Below are 20,266 nucleotides of genomic sequence, written 5' to 3'. Positions count from 1 at the left end.
AAAATACCCTAGGCTGGAGAGTATGGAGAGAAAATAGGTTTACTCAGCTTACAGTTTTGGAGACTGAAAGTCCAAGAACAAGTGGCCACACTTGTCTCTCTTCTCCAGAATACTGGGATTAGGGAATTAAGAGATGAACGTTGTACCTTATGTTCCTGGCCAACTTCTGTGGGCCCAGGGACTAAACTAGTTTCAAGGAGGAAAGGATTGGGAAAGACAGATAAAAGGAATAAGCCAGAGCAGATTTCAGTATTTCTGTTTGTTTTTATGTTAATCTGATTCTGGGTCATAGTGGAATCAAAGAATTCCAGGCTTAGAAAAATAAATGGAACATCTCTGCTGACGAAAGGAATAGCAAAATGGGGAGAAGAGTTTATTTGGTGTTAGTAGTTTTAGTTGATAGAGATCTATGCTGCAGCTTGTGAGCTCATACTTCTCTTTCTTTGATGTTTAGATTAATCCCATCTATGAAAGCATTACTTTATTTGGGAAAATGCTGTGGGTTTTTCATGCCTCCATTTGTCTGTTTTTGAGTGAACATTTGCCTTCAGCCTGTAGTCGCTCCCTGCCACCAGGATCCAGTGTGCTTTGCAGCAGTGGGGTTTCATGGTGCAGACTGGAAGTGTGACGCTGGTCCTGTATGGGTGACTGGATTGTTGGCATAGGCATCTCTTGCTTCTCCTCCATGCCACAGCCTCTCCTGGCAGCACAGAGCAAGAAGATGTGTTCAGTTGGACTTGGGAAAAGTGTGCTGCACTCCAAGGAGAATGGGGAGTGAGGGCTGGTGTGCAAACAGGAAAGAACAGGAGAAAGTGTCTGCAAAAGACTCCCTACTCCTACAGTGGAAGAGACTGGAAACGTAGACAAGAATGGCATTGAAATTCAGCCAGCTCTCTGCAGTATCTCAGAACCTGAGACTTGTGGTTATGATTACAATCAGTTAATGGAATGGACCGAGGCCTTCTTCCAGATGGTGCCCAGTAGCACCTGAGCTGATTCATGTAAAATACGTGCGATACAACACGAAGCTCCTTATATTCCATTCCTGTAGGAGTGCGAGCCCAACCTCACCCCACTGGCCATCCTGTGGGGCTCCTTGCTGCAGGCACAGTCCCCACTGTGTGATTTGGGGTGATGGGGCCTTTAAGCAGGAGATGGTTAGGTCCTACGGGGTCACGTAGTATATGTATAAGGCTCTTGAGTTAAACAGCACGCATTTTGGAAGCATTTCATGTGTAAACTATATTATTACTCACTCCTACCTACTTGCTCGGAAGTAAGTTCAGTGTTCATTGTGTGATCCTCACTGCCTGTGTGCATAGGATCCAGGCCTGTACATAATTACTGAGTGTTAACTAATTCAGACCAATTCTCCTCTAATCATCAGGGAGTTAGCATCTTCACTTAGGCTGTGCTGTCCAGGCTGTGCTCACAGTTGTCCCACTGAAAGCCACTCTCCCGACCATGTCTGCTCTACATCGTTTTGCTTTGATTCGAGCGCATGCTTCTTGGATTCAGTTAAAGGCCTCTTGTTTACAGAGTTGGGGTGCTGACTAGGAAAGCCAGAGGGTGGATGAGGAAGAATCACACCATCAGCTTAGGCCAGACCCTACCTGCACCCCTCTGTTGTTTTCCTACCACCCCAAATATCATCCTCGTCCTTGTTCTCACCTTCCCCCCAAATGCTGGAAGAGCTGTTCGCTCTCTGCCTCTGGGCCAAAATGAATGAATGTACTGAGAATGTCTCTATTTTCACTTCCCACTGAGAGAAGCCATATTTTTTTTATGCAGCGCAGTCTTTCACTGCTCCTGGCATGCAGTAGTTGATGTGAGGCACTGAGCTGATAGTTGGTATTGGATCGGCGGGCACCAGGCTGGGTTGGATCTGGAGCCGTGGGAGGGGCCGCTAGGTCTCCACAGCTTCTGTGCAGGGTTCCAGGCTTGGGGTCCAGCAGCAGCTTCATGTGTGACAGGGGGATGCTGAGCGTGGCTGTGTTGTCCTTGGCTGGCTGCTGGGCTCAACAGGCACTGAGCTTTGTGTTTGCTTTGTTTTTAAACTTGGCAGCGTTCCTGCACTGTGTAAGGGCCATGTGGGCCCAGGCAGGGGTCGGGGGACAGAAGTCCCCAGCTGGAGGCTAAGTGAGTCTCCTGGAGGAGGAAGTCTTAGCTGATGTGTGACACATGAAGGTTCATCTGCTGTGAGCCTCACCGGGGCCAGGTCACCACAAAAGCACACGCGAGCAGAGCCGGGCACACCGTGCTCCCAGATCCATGTCACCGAGCTCTGCACCCAGGGACCCAGTGTCACTTGTGTCTGTCAGGTCAGGGTCGGCCTGGGAGGTTGGGTGGATGCACCCCAGTCAGGGACCAGGGCCCAAATCAAGAGTGGAAGGAGACTATCTCAGTTACTTCCTCGTCTCCTGGACACAATACCTGACACCCAAGAGCTGGAGGAGCTCTTCATGGTTTCAATCCGAGGTCAGCTGTTCTGAGGCAGAAACAGCAGGGCGGGAGGGCCTGGGGAGGGACAGCCGCTCATGTCATGGCAGCAGGGAGCAGAGAAGTGAGAAGCCAGGACGAGAATCCTCCTGACAACACAGGCAGCCATGGGTGAGCCCCCGAGAGCCCAGCGCCCAGTGACCTGCCAGTTTCTCCCTCGTGAGACTTGGGCGCCTTCGGAGCTAAGCAGGGCAGAGGCCCAGCAGGTGGGACCAACGCTGTCTGGCCATGGGCCCGGCGGGGCTTTCTGGTTGGCGAGCCTGTGGGTCAGCCTGTGTCCCCCTCTCGGGACACGGAGCGTCAGCGTGGCAAGGCACAGTTCAGCTGTGTGGCCTGGGTCCCAGTAGGGCTTGGGGACTTCTGACTGGGAGAGAAGCTCCGTCTTCTACAAACCAGGGACCTGGGTCAGGGCGACAGTGCACCGGGCCGGTGACTGAGGGGCCCACACCAGCCTGGCCTTGTGGGACCCGGGCGGCCTGCTCCTGCTGAGGGGGTGCAGAGTAGCCTGTGTGGGCCCTGGTGAGCAGACCCAAAGGCCAGGTGGGGTCCTCACCATGGCCCTTTGTCGAAGCGTCCACTCTGAGTTTTGAGCCATGAACTCATCTCCAGATAGTTCAATCTGTATTTCTAAATATTTAATGGCAACAAAGCTCACCATCAAATTTCTGATAAAGTTGCATACAAGTCTTTTAAGAAAATAGCAAGCCAAGCCAGGCATGCTGGTATACACGTGTAATCCCAGCACTGTGGGAGGCTGAGGCAGGAGGATCACAAGTTCACACCCAGCCAGGGTGACTTAGTGACTTAGTGAGATCTGGTCTCAAAATAAAAAGTAAAAGGACAGAGGATGAGGCTCAGTGCAGAGGTCCTGGGTTTGATCCCCAGTACAAGAGAAAGAAAGAAAGAAAGAAAGAAAGAAAGAAAGAAAGAAAGAAAGAAAGAAAGAAAGAAAGAAAGAAAGAAAAGAAAGAAAGAAAGAAAGAAAGAAGGGAGGGAGGGAGGGAGGGAGGGAGGGAAGGAAGGAAGGAAGGAAGGAAGGAAGAAAAGAAAGCAAGCAAGCAAAGGAAAAAGAAGAGAGCCGGCCAGCACAGCTGCCTGCCCTCGAGCTGCATTCTGTGGATGGACAGCCCCAGCTGCAGCCCTGGGCAGGCAGGAGGGTCTCCTAGGTGGCCAGTGATCCCCAGCCACTGCAAGTCCCCCTCGTGCAGAAAGCCCTGCACCAGGCCCGCTCAGGCCTCCTGCCCAGCACCTGGAGCCTTTGCGACAGGAAGCTGCGTGGCTGCATGTGGCCTCGGGGGCCTGGCTAAGCCCAGTCTCCTCCTGTTGGCTCCCGCCCGAGCACAGCTGAGGCCTGGGGAAGGTGCCAGGCTGTGTCCCTCCCAGGGCTGCACCCAGATGCCAGGCCTTCTGGCCCTGGCTGCCCCTGTGCCCTCTGTCAGGACAGGGATGGGCTCCCCCCTCCTCAGGGTCTGCATGGCCATTCTCTGCCTCCCCCTCTGCACCTGGGTGCTGGGCTGGAGCCCTGGGGCATGCAGTGAGCAGTATCTCAGGCCCTCAAGGGCTCTGCTTTGCAGATCCAGCATGGTGTCCCCACCATGGGCCGTGCACATGCTGCGGTGTGCACCGGGAAGTAAATGGGGGAGATGGAGACAAATGGGAACAACACCCACCATGCGTGCATGCTAAGTCCCCGCTCACAGCAGGTTGACTGGAGTCCGGAACCACAGATAGACAGTCAAACCCAGACTGAGCTCCTGCCCGACCAGTCCACAAGTGGGGATCCCGGTCCCCCATGTTTGCCTTGCATTCATGGAAGAAAGACCCCATGCACTGCCAGCGTTGCTTCCCCCCCTGAGAGTTCAGGCATGTTGGGGTGCACACAAGTCAGGGAGCGGGGTTTCCCGGGCCCGGGAGAGCAGGAAGGTCAGTTTGCAACACCTCCTGTCATTTCCACTGTTCCCTTTTATTTATTTACTTACTGCACCACTGGGGATTGAACACAGTGCCTTTGCACTGAGCTCGGGTCCCAGCTTTCTTTTTAAATTTTTTATTATTTATTTTGAGAAGGGATCACACTAAGTTATCCTAATCAGGCTCTATCTTCCAAACCTTCTTCCTCTGCCTCCCTGAGTGCTGGGATAACAGGTGTGCCGCCATGCCTGGCTTTATTCACTTCCAGTTTCTGCCTCCGACCGCTGGGATTGCATTTGCAGCTTGTGCCTTGCCTTGTTTCAGCTCAGATCCGAAACCACCCCATCTTTCCAGAAAATAATTCATCTACACCGAACACTGTGTTGGTCTCTCTGTGAGGTTTCAGTCAGTAGGCACTGCGCGACTTTTCCAGAAATGGGACTGTGCTTGACTTGAACAGCTCCAAAAAGGAGAATTTGGGCCACTGCAGGACAATCGAGAGACAAATTGGAACCTAATGTAGAAAATCACTGTAACCCTTGAAAGTGGTGGTCAGGAACCCTTGGTGACATGAGAGCCTCTTGGGAAACATCTGCCAAGGGCAGCTTGCCTGGTGCCTCTGCGTCTCAGTTTCCTCATCTGTAAGCAGAGCCAGTGGCACTAGTCGGGGTATTTAGTCGTTACAGGAAGAGTTCAGATACACAGCCGTCATGCAGCTTGGGGCAAAGGCCAGGCTGGGACACTTAGGGTCCCCAGCTCTCCCCTTCCCGGTCTCCCCACCCCATCGCCTCCTCACTGGGACCCCTGGGAGGGTCCAGCCAGCAGGGCTGTGGGAAGGGGGTGCTACCTTACCCACGTAAGGGTAGCTGCTTATTAGTGGTTTATTATTTGATTGATTGTTTTAAAAAACAGAAATGCTTCTTCCAAAGAAAGCTCTTGTGGAAACCATGTGAATAGATGCCCGAGCACCCCAGCTAACTTTGGGAGCAGAGAGGGAAGCAGAGCCCCTGGCCTGACCGAGAGCTTTTGTTCCTAGGGGACCAAGACACCCGTGTCCCCCAGAAAGCCACTGGCCTCGTGCTCTTGTTACCATTCTTAAGAGCCGTGAGTGTCGCCACAGCGGTTCGGGAGGATAAAAACGCTGGGTTTTCATGGGACAAGCATTGCGGAGGTTTGAGCTGACCCCAGCCCTGTGTTCCAGGTGTCCCCCTGTGAGCGGTGTCGCTGCGAGGCCAACGGGGAGGTGCTATGCACGGTGTCGGCGTGTCCCCAGACGGAGTGTGTGGACCCTGTGTATGAGCCCGACCAGTGCTGCCCCATCTGCAAAAACGGTACGTGCAACGCACACCGGTGGACGGGATGTGTCCACATAGACGTGTGGCGCGTGCATGTGCACGGGCGCGTCTGGTGTTTGGTGGGGAGTTGCTGGGTACTAGCACTTCCGGTGTCTTCCCGGTGTCAGCCGGTGTTTTATGGATGCTCAGAATTTCTTTGGGGAGAAATGCAATTTCCACCTCTGAGGAGACTCACTTATTTTAACTTAACTCTGTTTGTTCTTGCAAAGCTGTTTCTCTCTTTCCAAGACAAATCAAACATGCTGCTTGAGATCATTTGCTTTTCATTACTAAGTGAATTAAACTTGGATCATAATTGAATATTTTTCATGAGCAGATGAGGCAGGAAAAGCCCCCCTCGCTCTACCCTGATTCCCAGTGAGATGGGAAGCCAGGGCTGCTTTAGGGAAACACACCAGATGCCCTTGACCCTCACAGATCAAGGGAGAGTTTGTCCTTGTCCTGAAGGAAGAGGCTCCCTGTCCCCATGGGCAGAGCACTGTCTTGGGAGTCGCCCTGCTCTGCAAGGTCCTGGACCCGGTACCCTCCCTGTAGAAAGGACTGGGCTCTCTGGATGTCATGGTGGGGCACGCCACAGGGACTGAACACGGTGCATCTCGGGGCCCACTCGTGATGGCTTTGTCTATGAGCCTGGCTGGGCTCAGGCTTGATGATTGGGTGACACGGCTGTGTAAGTGGCAGGCAGACTGGGGTGCATGGTGACCCAGGGCATTCACGGTGACCCCAGAGTGCTGAGAATCCACAGAAATGTCATCTAAATGGGGGGCCTTCCCCAGGGCACCACACTGAGCCCCTGTGACCCTCTTGAGCTGTTAGTGGAAGAGGAAATGGAGTTGCTGCTGAAGGAAAGTCCGAACAGCCCAGCAGTGTATCAGAGGTGGGAACCCTGGAAGTGGTGCATTCTCCCTGGACGTCCGTGGATGGTGTCCAAGGGGAAGTGTTATGGAATGGGATTCTCATGGGCTTGCCTGTTCTTTTATGTGTATTTGGAAGAGTCCATGAGGTATGAGGCCAGCAGATGAGGGGGAAGAAGGCTAGGAGCCTGCCATGTGTGCATGTGTCTGTGCATGTGTGTGTGTGTGTCCTTTTAAACCAAAATGTCAGGATGCTTCCGCGAAGTGGACGGGAATCCATGCAGTTTGCAGTGCTATTGTGTGAGGTGTGATCAAAACGGTAGTGAATGTTTAAATCAAAAACATCTATTACAGCAAAAGGCATTGGCATGAATCCCCTCAAAATCCTCTCCCTCGCTGTCAACACACTATGGGTTAACCCACTGTTGTTGCCACTTTCCGCAGCAGCTCTGGAGTCCTCTTTCCTGAGTGTCTTCACTCTTGTGGCTGCCTCGATGACCTGAATTCATTCAAAATGTTTCCCTCTCGTGGTCATATTGTTTTTAAGGAGGAGCCAGAAATCACTCAGTGCCAGATCTGGTGACTGAGGTGGATGAGGACACAGTGTCACGTTTTTAGGAGCTGCCTTTCTGCGGGACACACTCAGCAGCAGCAGTCACCATATTTTTGATCACACCTCTTTAAGACATTGAGGAAAGAGGACTCCAGAGCAGCTTCAGAAAGTGGCAAGAATGACTGGATGTGAGCGGCTGTGATTACAAGCATGTGCCGCTGTCCCTGGCTTCTTTCTGTCTTTTTCAGTTTATTCCCGCAGGCACTGTTACAGTAACATGAAGCTGACAGTCCCTGATGAGGCAGATGCCTCATTTTTCTATATACAACCCAAGTTTTTGTTTCTTTATGACACAGTAGTACTCCACTGTGTGTAAATATCACATTTTCTTGGGCCGGGAATTTAGTTCAGTGGTGTCGCCACCTGCCTCAGGAGCACAAGGTCTTGAGTTTGATCCCTGGTACCAAAAAAACAAAATATCACATTTTCTTTATCTGTTCATCCATTGATGGACATACAGGCCACTTACGAGGTTCAGCTATTATGAATTGTGCAGCTGTAAACATGGATCTACATGGATGATTGTAGTATGATGTCTAACTCTTTGGGGAAGATACCTAGAAGGATAAACATGGTTTTCTAAACTAGATTTATATTACAGAAGCTTTTGAATTAAGAGATTTGAGCTGATTGTATTAAAATATTACAATTTCTTAGTGTGAAGACCACACTAAAAGTAAATTGAAATGTGTCACATTATGCATATGAAGTTTTGTTTTGAGGAGGATTTATGTACTTTTCTCTCAGCAGAGAGAACTTGACGTTGAGCTGTCTCTAGTTAGAGTATTCTGACCTTGGCGGGGCATATTGGGCAAAAAAATTCTGAGCAAAGTGATCTTTGCTTGAAAAAGGAAAACCACTTCTATCAGACAAATACGGTGTGAAAATTGAAATTAATAAATAATTTGCAGTACGCCTGCCTCCCATATGAAAAAAAAGGATGTTTTTGTAAGAAACGATTTTGTCTGATGGATTGCAGATTAGAGGATACCAAAAATAGATGCTTTATGTGAAATTAAATGCTTGGGTAGACTTCGCCGGGATGAAATATGAAGGTTTTAACTCCTGATCCTGGCAGCCCTGCCTCCCCTCGTCAGACCAGCATGTCATGACCCACAGCATTAAATAGCTCTTTCTCCATCAGAGGGGAAATTACAGTTCACTTGCTGGCTGCCAGAGTCACTTGCATCAAAGGAGTGAAAGTTTGAACCCGGGAATGTCTTGAATATAAATAAATGATCACAAATCAAATATGTTTTAATATATTCACTTTGTTGACTAGTGTAGATCCATCTCCTAAGGGTTTTCTTTTGATAAAAATGGATGTTTTGTGGCACCGTTTTCTCTCTTTTTCTCCACAATGATACAGTGAGTGCTATACTGGCTTTCAAGGGTCCAGGTCTTCCTCTGGACTTTAGAAGTTCACAGCACCCTTTGCATTCAAGGCCCTTGGTGTCAGGCATGCTTATCAGCATTAACTGAGCTCAAACCTCCCCTTAGGGATAAGAGGACTTCCTTCCTGTGTGTGCCGCTGTCGTCTTACTATGTGCACACAGAGGAGGAGAACCGATAAGAAGGAAGACATCACTGTCGCAATACGAGAGCCTTGTCAGAATTTGCTCTCCCTCTCCAGGGTGGAACATGGTGCCCTACGTGGGGGGACAAGATGTCTGTCAAAAGCACAAGGACGCCAGATGTAAAGTTCCTATATTTCCCTGCTGTCTCACTGGTACTTGATGGTAGTTATTTGTAGCTCCATTTTCGTAAGAAAATAATCTTTCTGTGGAGGAAAAGGAAAAACACTTATGGCATTTTTAAGAGAAACATAGAGATTTAAAATGATTAGATGTATTTGGGCTGAAAACGTGAGAAACTCTGAGAATTAGGCAGAGCTTTGTTGAGTTGGTTTTCCCCTGTGCTGCAGAGTGGGAAAAGATCAGAGTTAAGATTTATGGTGTTGGACAAGACGGAATGGTGTGTGTGGCTGTTTCATAGCAAGATGCTGCATAAAGAAAAGGCCCACTCACTGTAGGGCCTTTCCATTGAGTCCTTCCAAAAGTACCAAAGAACTAAAACCACTCTTATGGCAACGATCTATCTTTATTGACAGATGATGGAATTTCCAAATATCAGAATGAATAATTAACTGTAGCAAGTTGTTAAAGCAAGGTTAGTGTTTAAAAGTCAGCTATATTATCATATACCATCAACAAACAGAAACAAATGAAAAACCACAGTCTCGGGCTGGGGATTTAGCTCGGTGGTGCTGCGCCTGCCTGGGAAATGAAAGGTCCTGAGTTCAATCCCCAGTACAAAAGCAAAAAACAAAAAACAACTGCAGTGTGAAATAACATCATAGAAGTAAATCCCAATAAATTATGTTAGATTTCCATACCTAAAAATCTTAAGCTGCATCGACAGACGTTCTAGAAGACCTAAGTGAATAGAGGGAGACAGCATATTCACCTCTGGAAGACTCTGTGATGGAACCGTGTCAGGCTGCTTCAAACTAATCTTCTGATTTAGCCCAATTCCAGTGGAAACCCAAGGTGTATATAACTTAATGAGCAAAATAAGACAATAGGAAACAGGGGGGAAGGAGAGCTAGGGATGGAGCAGGAAGAGAGGGAGGGGAAGCACGAAGAACGAAGACACAATCCGTACCTGTACCGACTTCCCACAGTGAATGTATTCATTATGTATCACAAACATGTACTGATAAAAAGAAATCCAGGGACATTTTTGTGAAAATCACCAGATTGATTTTGAAAGCCAAATGGACATAACAACACTTAAAAAGAAGCAAATCAAATATCCAGGGGCAGCAAAGGTGGGACGAGTACATGAGGAGATATTAAGATTTATTCAGAATCATAATAATTAGCACTCTGTAATGTGGTCCCAAAGATAGGCAGCCTGGCAAACGGATCAGAATACAGTCAGAAAAGACGCGTGCATGTGAGATCGCTGGCTGTGACGAAGCTGATGCTGTAATACGGTGGGTGCAGGAGTGGTCAGTCTAATGAAGGATGCTTGGCCAGTTGAACAGCAAGTGAAGATAAAAGGTACCCACACTCTCCTCACACTCCACAGAAAAATCAATTTTCAATAGATTTTAGATTTAAATACGAAAGTTAAGGCAATAATGATTTTAGAGAAAATATAGGAAAATGCATTTATGACATTGAGTAAGTAAGGATAAATGTGAAAGAACACTAAAAACACTAACCATAAAGAAGAATTAACAAATAAACATTATTAAAATTAGGAATCTTAAAAAAAAAAAATAAAATAAATAAAATAAAATTAGGAATCTTTGTTCATCAAATAATATTACTAAACAGGTATAATGTAGCCCAACTAATGGGAGAAAATCTGACAAAAGTCTAAACAATTTCTGCACATCCACTTAAATAAGAAATATACAAAAGAAAGAAAAATATAATGGAGCTCCTCAACTCTGTACACCAGGACTCTTTTCCCAATTTCACTTCTCAAGGGCATGTTTCTCACTGAGTTTGGGACCCTACACTTCCACTGTTATTTCCATCACGTTGCATTGCCATCACAAGGCCTACACTTGCGCAGATATGAGAGAAAGAAAAATTGTACAGAGTTTCCTAGTCTACAGCAAATAGTGTTGACCTGAAGTAGATGGTTATGAATTAATAGTCATCCTGTAATTCCTAGAGTAATCCCTAAGAAGAGCGATAAAGGCATTAAGCAGGGTGTATTAAAAGTGTGTAAATTTTAAAAAGATGTTCAAAGAGAAACAAAAAGCAGTAAAATGAGAGAAAACAAATAAAAAGTGTACGTCCTTAATAATAAAGATCCAAAACGTATGAAGTAAAAATTGATAGAATTCAAAGGAGAAACAAAAATAACGATAGTTGGAAATTTTACTCAACCGTGAATTTACTCAGGGAAAATCTAGACAGCAGATCAGCTGGCTGTCAAACACTTGCATACACAGTTGGCCTTGCTGACCACTGTGACGTGGATATGGAGCTCACCCACCCCCAGCCCCGCACTGAAAAACACTCGTGTTTGCCATGTTCAGGTATAAGACCGGGCTCTGGCCAGACCAAGCGCTCACCATAACACAGTTCTCAATAAGTTTGAATGCTTCAGCAGCATAAAGTGTGCCTTTTGAACACAACAGAACTCAACAGAATTAAACAAAAATTAACACCTGAAGCAAATCTCAAAATGTTTGGAAATTAGCATACTTTAAATAGATTGTGGGTCAGTGAAGAAATCAGAGATTCTAGGAAATATTTTGAACGATAGAAAATGAAAACAGACCAATACACAGTGGATGGGGTGGTGGTAAAGTAGTGTTTAGAAGGAAACTATCTCTTAAATCAATAATGTAGCCTTTTACCTTAAGGAAAAGGGTAGATTATACAAAATGCAAAAAGAACATAATAAAAGTATAAGTAGAAGTCAATTATGTAGAAAATGGAAAACTTCAGGGAAAATTCATTACAACCAAGTTAAATTCGTTCTTTGAAAGCTCTTTGGAAACAATAAAATTGGCAAAACTGACCAAAAACAGTCAGGAAAGACAAGGCAGGAATGAAAGGAAGGCATCACTAATGATCCTACAAAAATGAAGATGATTGTAAGGCAACACTAAGGACAACTTTATGTCAACAAATTACAAAATTGGAAGAAATGCATAAAATTATAGGGAAACCCAAATAAAAATTCAAATAAATACTCAAGCTTTCCATAAATACAAACCCGGGCCTAGCTGCCTTCTCTAGTGAATGCTATCAAGTGTTTACAGAAGAAATAATATGAGTTCTTCACAAACTGACTCAGGCAACAGAGGCAAAGGGAACCTGTCCCAATTCAGTCTCTGCACTGTAACCCTGATATCAAACCTCAAAGAAGGACCACATATGCAAAGGAAAACTATAGATAAATTCCCCTTGTGAATATAGATGCAAAACTCTTCCACAAAATATTAGCAAACCTGAATATAGCATAATAAAAGGATTAAGCACTATAGCGATTGGGATTTACTCCAGGAATAGAAGTTTGACTTAGTGTCTGAAAAATCAACGAAAATGAAATTACACCATGTGAATGAGATAAAGGAAGCAGAAAGCCCACAAGATCTCAGTTGATGCAGAGAAAGTATTTGACAGAGTCCAACACTCACTCATGATTAAGCTTCTCCATAAATTAAGCATGAGAAGGAACTTTCTCAGTCTGATAACATGTAACTGGAAAATCACACATAACAAGTAAGATGAATGGCCCCACAGTACTCCCAAGATCAGGGATAAGGCAAGGGTATCCATTTTTCTTTCTCTTCCATCTTTTTGTTCAAAGGGTGGGGAGGGAAGAAGAGAGCAAATTAGGAACAAAATCTTCATTTATTAGAAAGTGTCATGAGCTTTTCTGTGAAAATTTCCAAGGAAAACACACACACACACACACACACACACACACACACACACACACACCCCTCTTAGGAATAATAAAGAATGACACCAAGTGAATATACCAAAACAGTCAGTTTGTCTAGCAGATAATGGATAACAAACATGTATTTCAGAAAATAATTTCATTTGCACCAAAAAGAATAAAATACTTAGGAATAAATTTAGTAACAGAAGTGTAAGATTTGTACACTAAAAGCTACAAAATATTGCCAAAAAAAATAAAGGCAATAGGAATGAATGGGGAGACAAATATGCAGAAGAAACATTATCACCATGATGGAAATTCTTCCCGAATCAAGCAGTAAACCCAGTGCAGTACTAGAGCAATTCATGTTTTGGAAGAATTGACAGGCTGGTCCTAAAATTCATGAGGAACATTAAAGGATAGACAAAACAATTTTGAAAAAGAACAAAGTTGGAACACTCTAGAATTTCATAATACTTAAAAATAATAATGGTAAAATGGTATATAATACATAATATGAAGAATATCATGCATATATAATATATATGAAGACTTGAAATCCAGAAATAAGTACAGTATGTGAATTCTTACTTGTCTGTTTCCACCTAAGGCAAAAGGCACTTTAATGGGGGCAGGGGAATGGCCTTTTTAATAAATGCTATGGGACAATTAGGTAATTACCCAGAAATGACTTGAGACCCTTCGTTCATGCCATCTACAAATGCTGTGAATGAGCCACACACATAAATATAAGAGTTTCAATTTTACAAAAAGAGACAGGAGAACATTTTTATGACATTATGTTGGGCAGAGTTCTTAGATTCAACACCAGAATCACAATACATAAGTGAAAAATTTAATATCATGAAAATTAAAATCTGTTGCATTTCAAGATACACTACTAAGAAAACCAAAAGCAAATTGTGAGAAAATATTTTCAAATCAAATCTGATAAAAGAGTTGTAACCAATATGTATAAAGAACTCACACTCCTTGAAAATTAAACAATATAATAAGCACTGGGCCAAGGATTACATACATACTTTAGCAAAAAAGAGAGACAACTGGGCAATAACCAAACAAGATGATGTTCAAACTCATTAGTTAATTGGGAAATAAAAATCAGAGGCATAATGAAGTACCACCATATCCCATCAACTAATCATAATAAGAAAAGAAGATAAAACCAATGTTGGAAAATATGTGGAGAACCTAGAACACTCATACATTGCTGGTGGAAATGTTAAATGGTACACCCACTTTGGAAAGCAATTGGACATTTTCTTTAAAAGTTAGAAAGCTTTCATACTTCCCAACAATTCCATCCTAAGATTCTGTCCCAGCAGTTTGAGACCATGTATTCGCACAGAGATATGGATGTGAATATTCATAGCAGGATTATTGAGAATGGCCAAAGAATGGAAACAAGCTGAATTTTCACCAATTGGATAAGTACAATATGGTGTACCTATGCAAAGGAATACTCTTTAGTAACAGAGAAAACAACTTATGATCATGCTCCAATGTGGATGAACCTCAGAAACATTATTCTAAATGAGAGTAGCCACTTTCAAATGATCACATATTTCTTGGTTCTGTTTATCGGAAATATCAACAAAAGGCAAATTAATATGAAGGGAGTCAGTGAACTGTGACCTAGGGGTGTGATCATGCCTCCCTACTGCAAGTAGGCAGGAGGGAATTTATTTGAGATTGTGCTGTTTTCTCTGCTGCTAAAATGGCTACAGAGTTAAATAAATTTACTAAAAGTTAAAGCCGTGCTTAGAATGGATGTCTTTATGGCATCTGGAAAGTATAACTGAATAATGGAGCTAAAAATCTTGACAGCTTCTTAAAAAGACAAGGTGAAATTTCTGTAATTTCCTTTGAGTCACACGAGAGGCTAATCCTTCATCTTTTCTCAGAAACACCTTCTCTTGTAGGGCTGATGCCCTTGATAACTTTATGAAATCTTCTTCCTTCTTAAGCCAATGGAAGCCAAGACCCTTCCAAGTGTATTATTTACCGTTGTGTTAAAATACATCGAACTAAGTGTATCTGAGCAGAGAATGATTCATCAACTGAGCAACACTCACAACCAGAGAGTTCCGAGCTCCACCCCGCAGGGGGAGCAGTGAGCGCTTCCGGACTGAAGGAGGCGGCCAGGTGGAGAAATCCCAACAGGCCTTGCTTGTTTTGCCCTTCTTTGGGCATGCGCAGTGCGGTCCCTCCTTATTTGGGTGAGGTGCGATATTTCACTTTGTGATTGGCGATTGGCTGAAACCCAGATGTTTGTTACAAGATATCCTCCTGAAGCAAGGCTTGGTTTATTAGGTAGGAACTCCAGGGAAGAAAACAGCCTCAGGCCCTGAGCCTCCTGTTTATTCATTAAACACCTGTAGGAGATAGGAAGTGTGAAGGAGTACAAGCACGGGAGCCCACTGGTGTTCACAGATGTGTCTGTACTCCAGGGCCCTTGCATGGCGTGGACAAACAGCTCCCCACACAGCCCTGCGATTAGTCCTGCCTCACACTTCCCGGTGGTCCTTCCGGCTCTTCCTGTGGTTCATGTCCCTGACCACGGTGCTGAACACGTTCGGCTCTTCCTCTGCTTCGTGTCCCTGACCGCGGTGCTGAACACGTCCGGGAAATGGAAGCGAAGCGCGCACAGCAGCTCCACCATCCGCCTGCTGCTCACACCAGGGCGTGTGCGCATTGCGCCCCTTGGAGGCCTGGCCCACGAGACCCCTGAGTTCCGCAAGGGAAGGGCCGCTTTCCACACCCATTTCCTCACAGTCAGATGTAGTGAGAAGGACACAGAGTATCTGTAAGGCTGTATGTGTGGAATGAGATCATGTGGAGTCTCAGGTGCTTCCCAAGTGCACTAATTAATTAAGGTTTGGTCTTTTTCTAGAGGTTTTAAGTATTTATGCAAATATAGAACATGTAGTACTTTACAATTTGGAAATATCAAGGCACGGAGAAAGTGACTGCTGAGTGACACATTAAGTCAGAAAGCAAAGTTCTCCATCATCCTGTATAGCTTGTTTTTAAGGTGGCCATGAAGCCAGGCAGGGTGGCTCACGCCTGTTGTCCCAGCACTCTGGGAGGCCGAGGCAGGACGATCACAGGTTCAAACACGAACTGCACAATTAATAGCTCAGCAAAATAAAGTCTCAAAATAAACAATAAAAAATGGGCAGAAATATTAAAAAGGGGGGACTCTGTGAGGCTGTGGGTTCAGTCCCCCATTCTGAAAAAAAAAAGATGGGCATGAAATTTGACTGCAAGCTTTCCATCAAACAAAGTAAAAGAGAACCATAAAATAACAGCAAATATTAGCTACAAAAAGAAGTACACAGCTATGCTTTGCTAGGTATTGAGGCCTGGAAGAAGGAACGTTTTAGTGAGCATATATACCCCCCAAATAGATAGAAGAATAATTATTTAAATATTTAAAACCTTTTTTCAACTTCTTTGATTACTACTGCCCAGCAGTGACTCAGCTCCAAACTGCTAACAGTCTTCTTCTGCCACTGTCTTGCATTACTCACAGCTTGCTTTTGTGGAAACAGCCACTGGATAGCATCCCATTAATTCTCATAAAGCCCACGAGCCTCAGTTATTCGTTCTTTTTTAATTTTTTTTATTTTTTATTTTATTTTATTTATTTTTTTGGTACCGGGGATTGAACTCAGGTCCTTGCCCTTGCGCAGCAGGCAGCAAAACCACTGAGCTAAATCCCCAGCCCTTATTCGTTCTTTTCTTAATGTATAACTTTATTATCATTCACTAAACACACACATACACAAAAATTAAAATTATTCAAAGAAAAGCAATGCAAGGGAAAAAAACTATAAAAATGTTCAAGTATAATAGGACTCAACAAAAGCACAACTAAAAAGTACTTAAACATTTTTCCATATAATTTTTGTAAAAAATCTCAAGCATTAAGACATCAGAAGATGTGATTTGTTTTAGAAAGATTTTCAATAATAATAATAATAATAATATTGAACAAATAGTGGTCTGGAGAAAAAATTCTAATTAACTAGTGGACTCCACATAGGCCAAATTTTTTTAATTTAAATTTCAGTACACTCATATGACACGTGATGGAAATATAATCTGAGAAATATGCTATTAGGCAATTTCATCCATATGTATTGCAAAGTACCACACAGAGTGCCAACTTCTAAGTGAAAGCTGAAAAGGTACATGTCAGTCATCTGTTATGGCCCCTTGATATTATCCAAATACACAGTTAAACACGAGATACATGAGGCTACAACTGGCATAGCAGCACACTGATTTACAGTAAACTCTTTTATATAAGTAGGATTATGCTCTAAAGGATAAAAAGCACAGCATGTTATGATGAGTACCTAAAACAGTAACAGTCATAATCACACTATCAAATACTGTGTACTGTACATAGTTGTATGTGCTTCTTCTGGAAACACACTCTTCTCTCCTTTGATCTCAGTGACTCTTCCTTCCCAACCCACTGATGAGCTCCAGCCTAGTCTCTATCTACATCTCTTCTTATAGTTTTAAACACAATCTATATATGGATTTTTTCCAGATTCCAGCCTGTAACTCTGATCTCTCCCCTTCCCCTCCTGCCACCCCTACCCCTTTGAACCTTTTCTTCATATTTCAAATTATCAATTATTCATTTTAATCCTTAATTACACTTTCAGTTTCTCACACTAGAGAAACTATTCAGTATTTACACGTGTGTGCCCTATTTATTTCACTTAAGAGAATGGCCTCAATGTGCATCCATTTAGCTATAAATGTCTCTAGTTTCTCATTCTTTATGGCTGAGTAGTACTCCATTGTATTAGAAAAACACATCTTCTTTATCCAGTTTCCAGTTGATGGGCACTTGGGTTGTTTCCAAGCTTTAGCTAATAAAAACTGTGTCACTATAAACATGGGTGCACATATATCGCTGTGGTATGATTCTTTTAATTCTTTGGGGAAGACACCCAGCAGGGAAATAGCTGGGTGAAATGGGACCTCTAAGCCTCGTTTCTTGAGGTATCTCCATACTGATTTCCACAGTGGTTGCACCAGTCTACACTCCCACCAATAATGGAGAAGGGTTCCTTTCTCCCCATACCACCGCTAGCATTTGTTATTAGTTGATTTCTTGATAGCAGCCATTCTTTCTGGGGTGAGGTGGAATCTCAGTGTTGTTTTCATCTGCATCTTTCGAATGACCAGTAATGTTCAACATTTTTTCATATATTTATTTGCTACTTTTACTTCCTTGTCTGAGAAATGTCTGTTCATTTCAGATGCTCATTTTTGAATTAGGTCTTTGAATTTGGGGAGTCTGATTTTTTTCAATTCTTTATATATTCTAGATAGTAGTCCTTTGTCTAAGGTACAGCTGCTGAAAATTTTTTCCCACATTGTAGGTTGTCTCTTAGCTCTGTTGGTTGTTTCTCTTTCAGTGCAGAAGCTTTTTAATAAGATGAGATCGATCCCAGTTGTTTCTTCTTTGTGCTAGTTCCCATGCTACTGAGGTTTTGTTCATAAAGCCTTTTCCTATGCCAATATCTTCAAGAGTTCTACCTAACTTATCTTCCAGCAAATTTAATGTTTCTGTCTTAATATTTAGCTCTTTAATTCACTTCGATCTTAGTTTAGTGCACGGTGACAGGTATGGGTCTAGTTTTAATCTTTGGCAGGTTGAAATCCAGTTTTTCCAACACCATTTATTAAATAGGCTTTCTTTCCTCCAATGAGGATGGTTGGCTCCTTTGTCAAAGATGAAGTGGCTGAGTATATCTGTAGTTGTTTCTGCATCTTGTAATCTATTCCTCTCATCCTTGGGTCTGTTTCTTTGCCAGTACCATGCTGTTGTTATCACAGTGGCTTTGTAGTATAGTTTCAAGTTGGGGATTGTAATACTTACAGCCATATCTCTGTTGCCTAGAATTGCTTTTGCTATTCTAGGTCTCTTCTGGTTCCAAATGAATTTTTGGATTGTTTTCTCTAGTTCTATGAAATATATTGTTGGAATTTCAATTGGCATTGCATTAAATCTATATAGTAGTTCTGGAAGTATGCTCTATATAAAAAGGCTATTGTTTTTTGGTTGTTCACCTTATATCCAGCTACTATACTGAATCTGTCAGTTAAGTCTAGATGTCTTTTGGCAGAGTATTTTGGGTCTTCTATGTAAAGTATCGTATCATCAGCAAATAATGACAGTTTAACTTCTTCCTTTCCTATCTTTATTCCTTTTATTTCTTTCTCTTTTCTAATTGCTATGGCTAATGTTTCCAGAACAATATTGAACAGGAGTGGTGATAGTGGGCATCCTTGTCTTGTTCCTGATTTTAACGTGGAAGTTTTCAGTTTTTGACCATTTAGTATGATGTTGGCTGTTGGTTTTTTATAGATAGCCTTAACCAAGCTGAGATAAAGACCTTCTATTCCAATTTTCTGTAGTGTTTTTATCATGAATGGGTGTTGGATTTTGTCAAATGTCTTTTCTGAATCTATTGAGATGATCATGTGGTTTTTGTCCTTGACTCTGGTGATATAGTGTATTACATTTATTGATTTACAAATGTTGAACCATCCTTGCATGCCTGGGATAAATCCGACTTGGTCAGGGTGTATGATCTTCTTGATGACCCTCTGTATTCTGTTTGCCAGTATCTTGTTGAGGATTTTTGCATCTATGTTCATTAGGGAGATTGGTCGGTAGTTCTCTTTTTGGGTTGGGTCTTTCCCTGGTTTTGGAATCAAAGTAATACTTCCTTCCAGGAATGAATTTGGTAGCCTTGCTTCCCTTTCAATTTCCTTGTTGAGTTTAAAGAGTAATAGTGATAGTTCTTTAAATGTCTTGTGGAATTAAGCAGTGAAGCCATCAGGACCTAAACTTTTCTTTGTTGGTATATTTTTTGTTACATTTTCAATTTCACTCATTGTAATTGGGGTGTTTCGAATTTCTATATTTTTTCATTTAATTTTGGCAATTCATATGTATCTAGGAATCTGTCCATTTCTTCTGTATTTTCCATTTTATTAGAGTACAGTTTCTCAAAGCAGGTATTGATGATGCTCTGGATTTCTGCTGGGTCTGTTGTGACTTCACCTTTTTCATTCTTGATTGCATGAATTTGAGCCTTTTCTTTTTTTGATAAGGTTGGCCAAGGGTTTATTGATTTTATTTATTCTTTCAAAAAACCAAATCTTTGATTCATTGATTTTTTTGTATCATTTTCTTCATCTCCATTGCATTGATTTCTGCTCTGATCTTTATAATTTCCTCTCTTGTGCAAGATTTGGGTTTGTTATGCTCTTTTTTTCTAGGAGCTTGAGGTTCTGCATTAGGTTATTTTTTTGAGTTCTCTCTGTTTTCCTAATATGGGCATTAACTGCTATGAATTTCTATGAATTTCTGCTATGAACTGCTATCATTGTGTGCCATAGATTTCTGTATGTTGTACTGGCATTATCATTTACTAGTAGAACCTGTCTAAATTCTTCTTTAATTTCCTCTGTGACCCATTGTTTTTTCGGGAGGGAGTCATTTAATTTCCATGTGTTTGTTTGAGTTTTGCAGTTTCTTATGTCATTGATCTCCA

The 20,266-nt window shown here is 43.1% G+C and overlaps 1 protein-coding gene across 6 annotated transcripts in view; it reads left to right on the top strand.

The window, feature by feature from the left end:
• The window catches only part of Vwc2 (von Willebrand factor C domain containing 2), a 133,859-nt gene that overhangs the window by 18,728 nt on the left and 94,865 nt on the right, over positions 1 to 20,266 (top strand). For all 6 annotated transcript variants that reach the window (XR_002393199.2, XR_002393200.2, XR_002393198.2 and 3 more), the window contains exon 2: positions 5,612 to 5,741. Coding sequence is in view for 3 of the 6 variants with exons in the window: in XM_021254244.2 (XP_021109903.1) it covers positions 5,612 to 5,741 (130 nt within the window). In the remaining 3 variants the exon portion in view is untranslated. The remainder of the gene's footprint in view (positions 1 to 5,611; positions 5,742 to 20,266) is intronic.

Source organism: Heterocephalus glaber, unplaced genomic scaffold (assembly GCF_053883595.1).
Source record: "Heterocephalus glaber isolate CG9 unplaced genomic scaffold, H.glaber_assembly_v1.0 deba00001610, whole genome shotgun sequence".
NCBI lineage: Eukaryota > Metazoa > Chordata > Mammalia > Rodentia > Bathyergidae > Heterocephalus > Heterocephalus glaber.
This window is presented reverse-complemented; position numbering and strand designations above follow the sequence as displayed.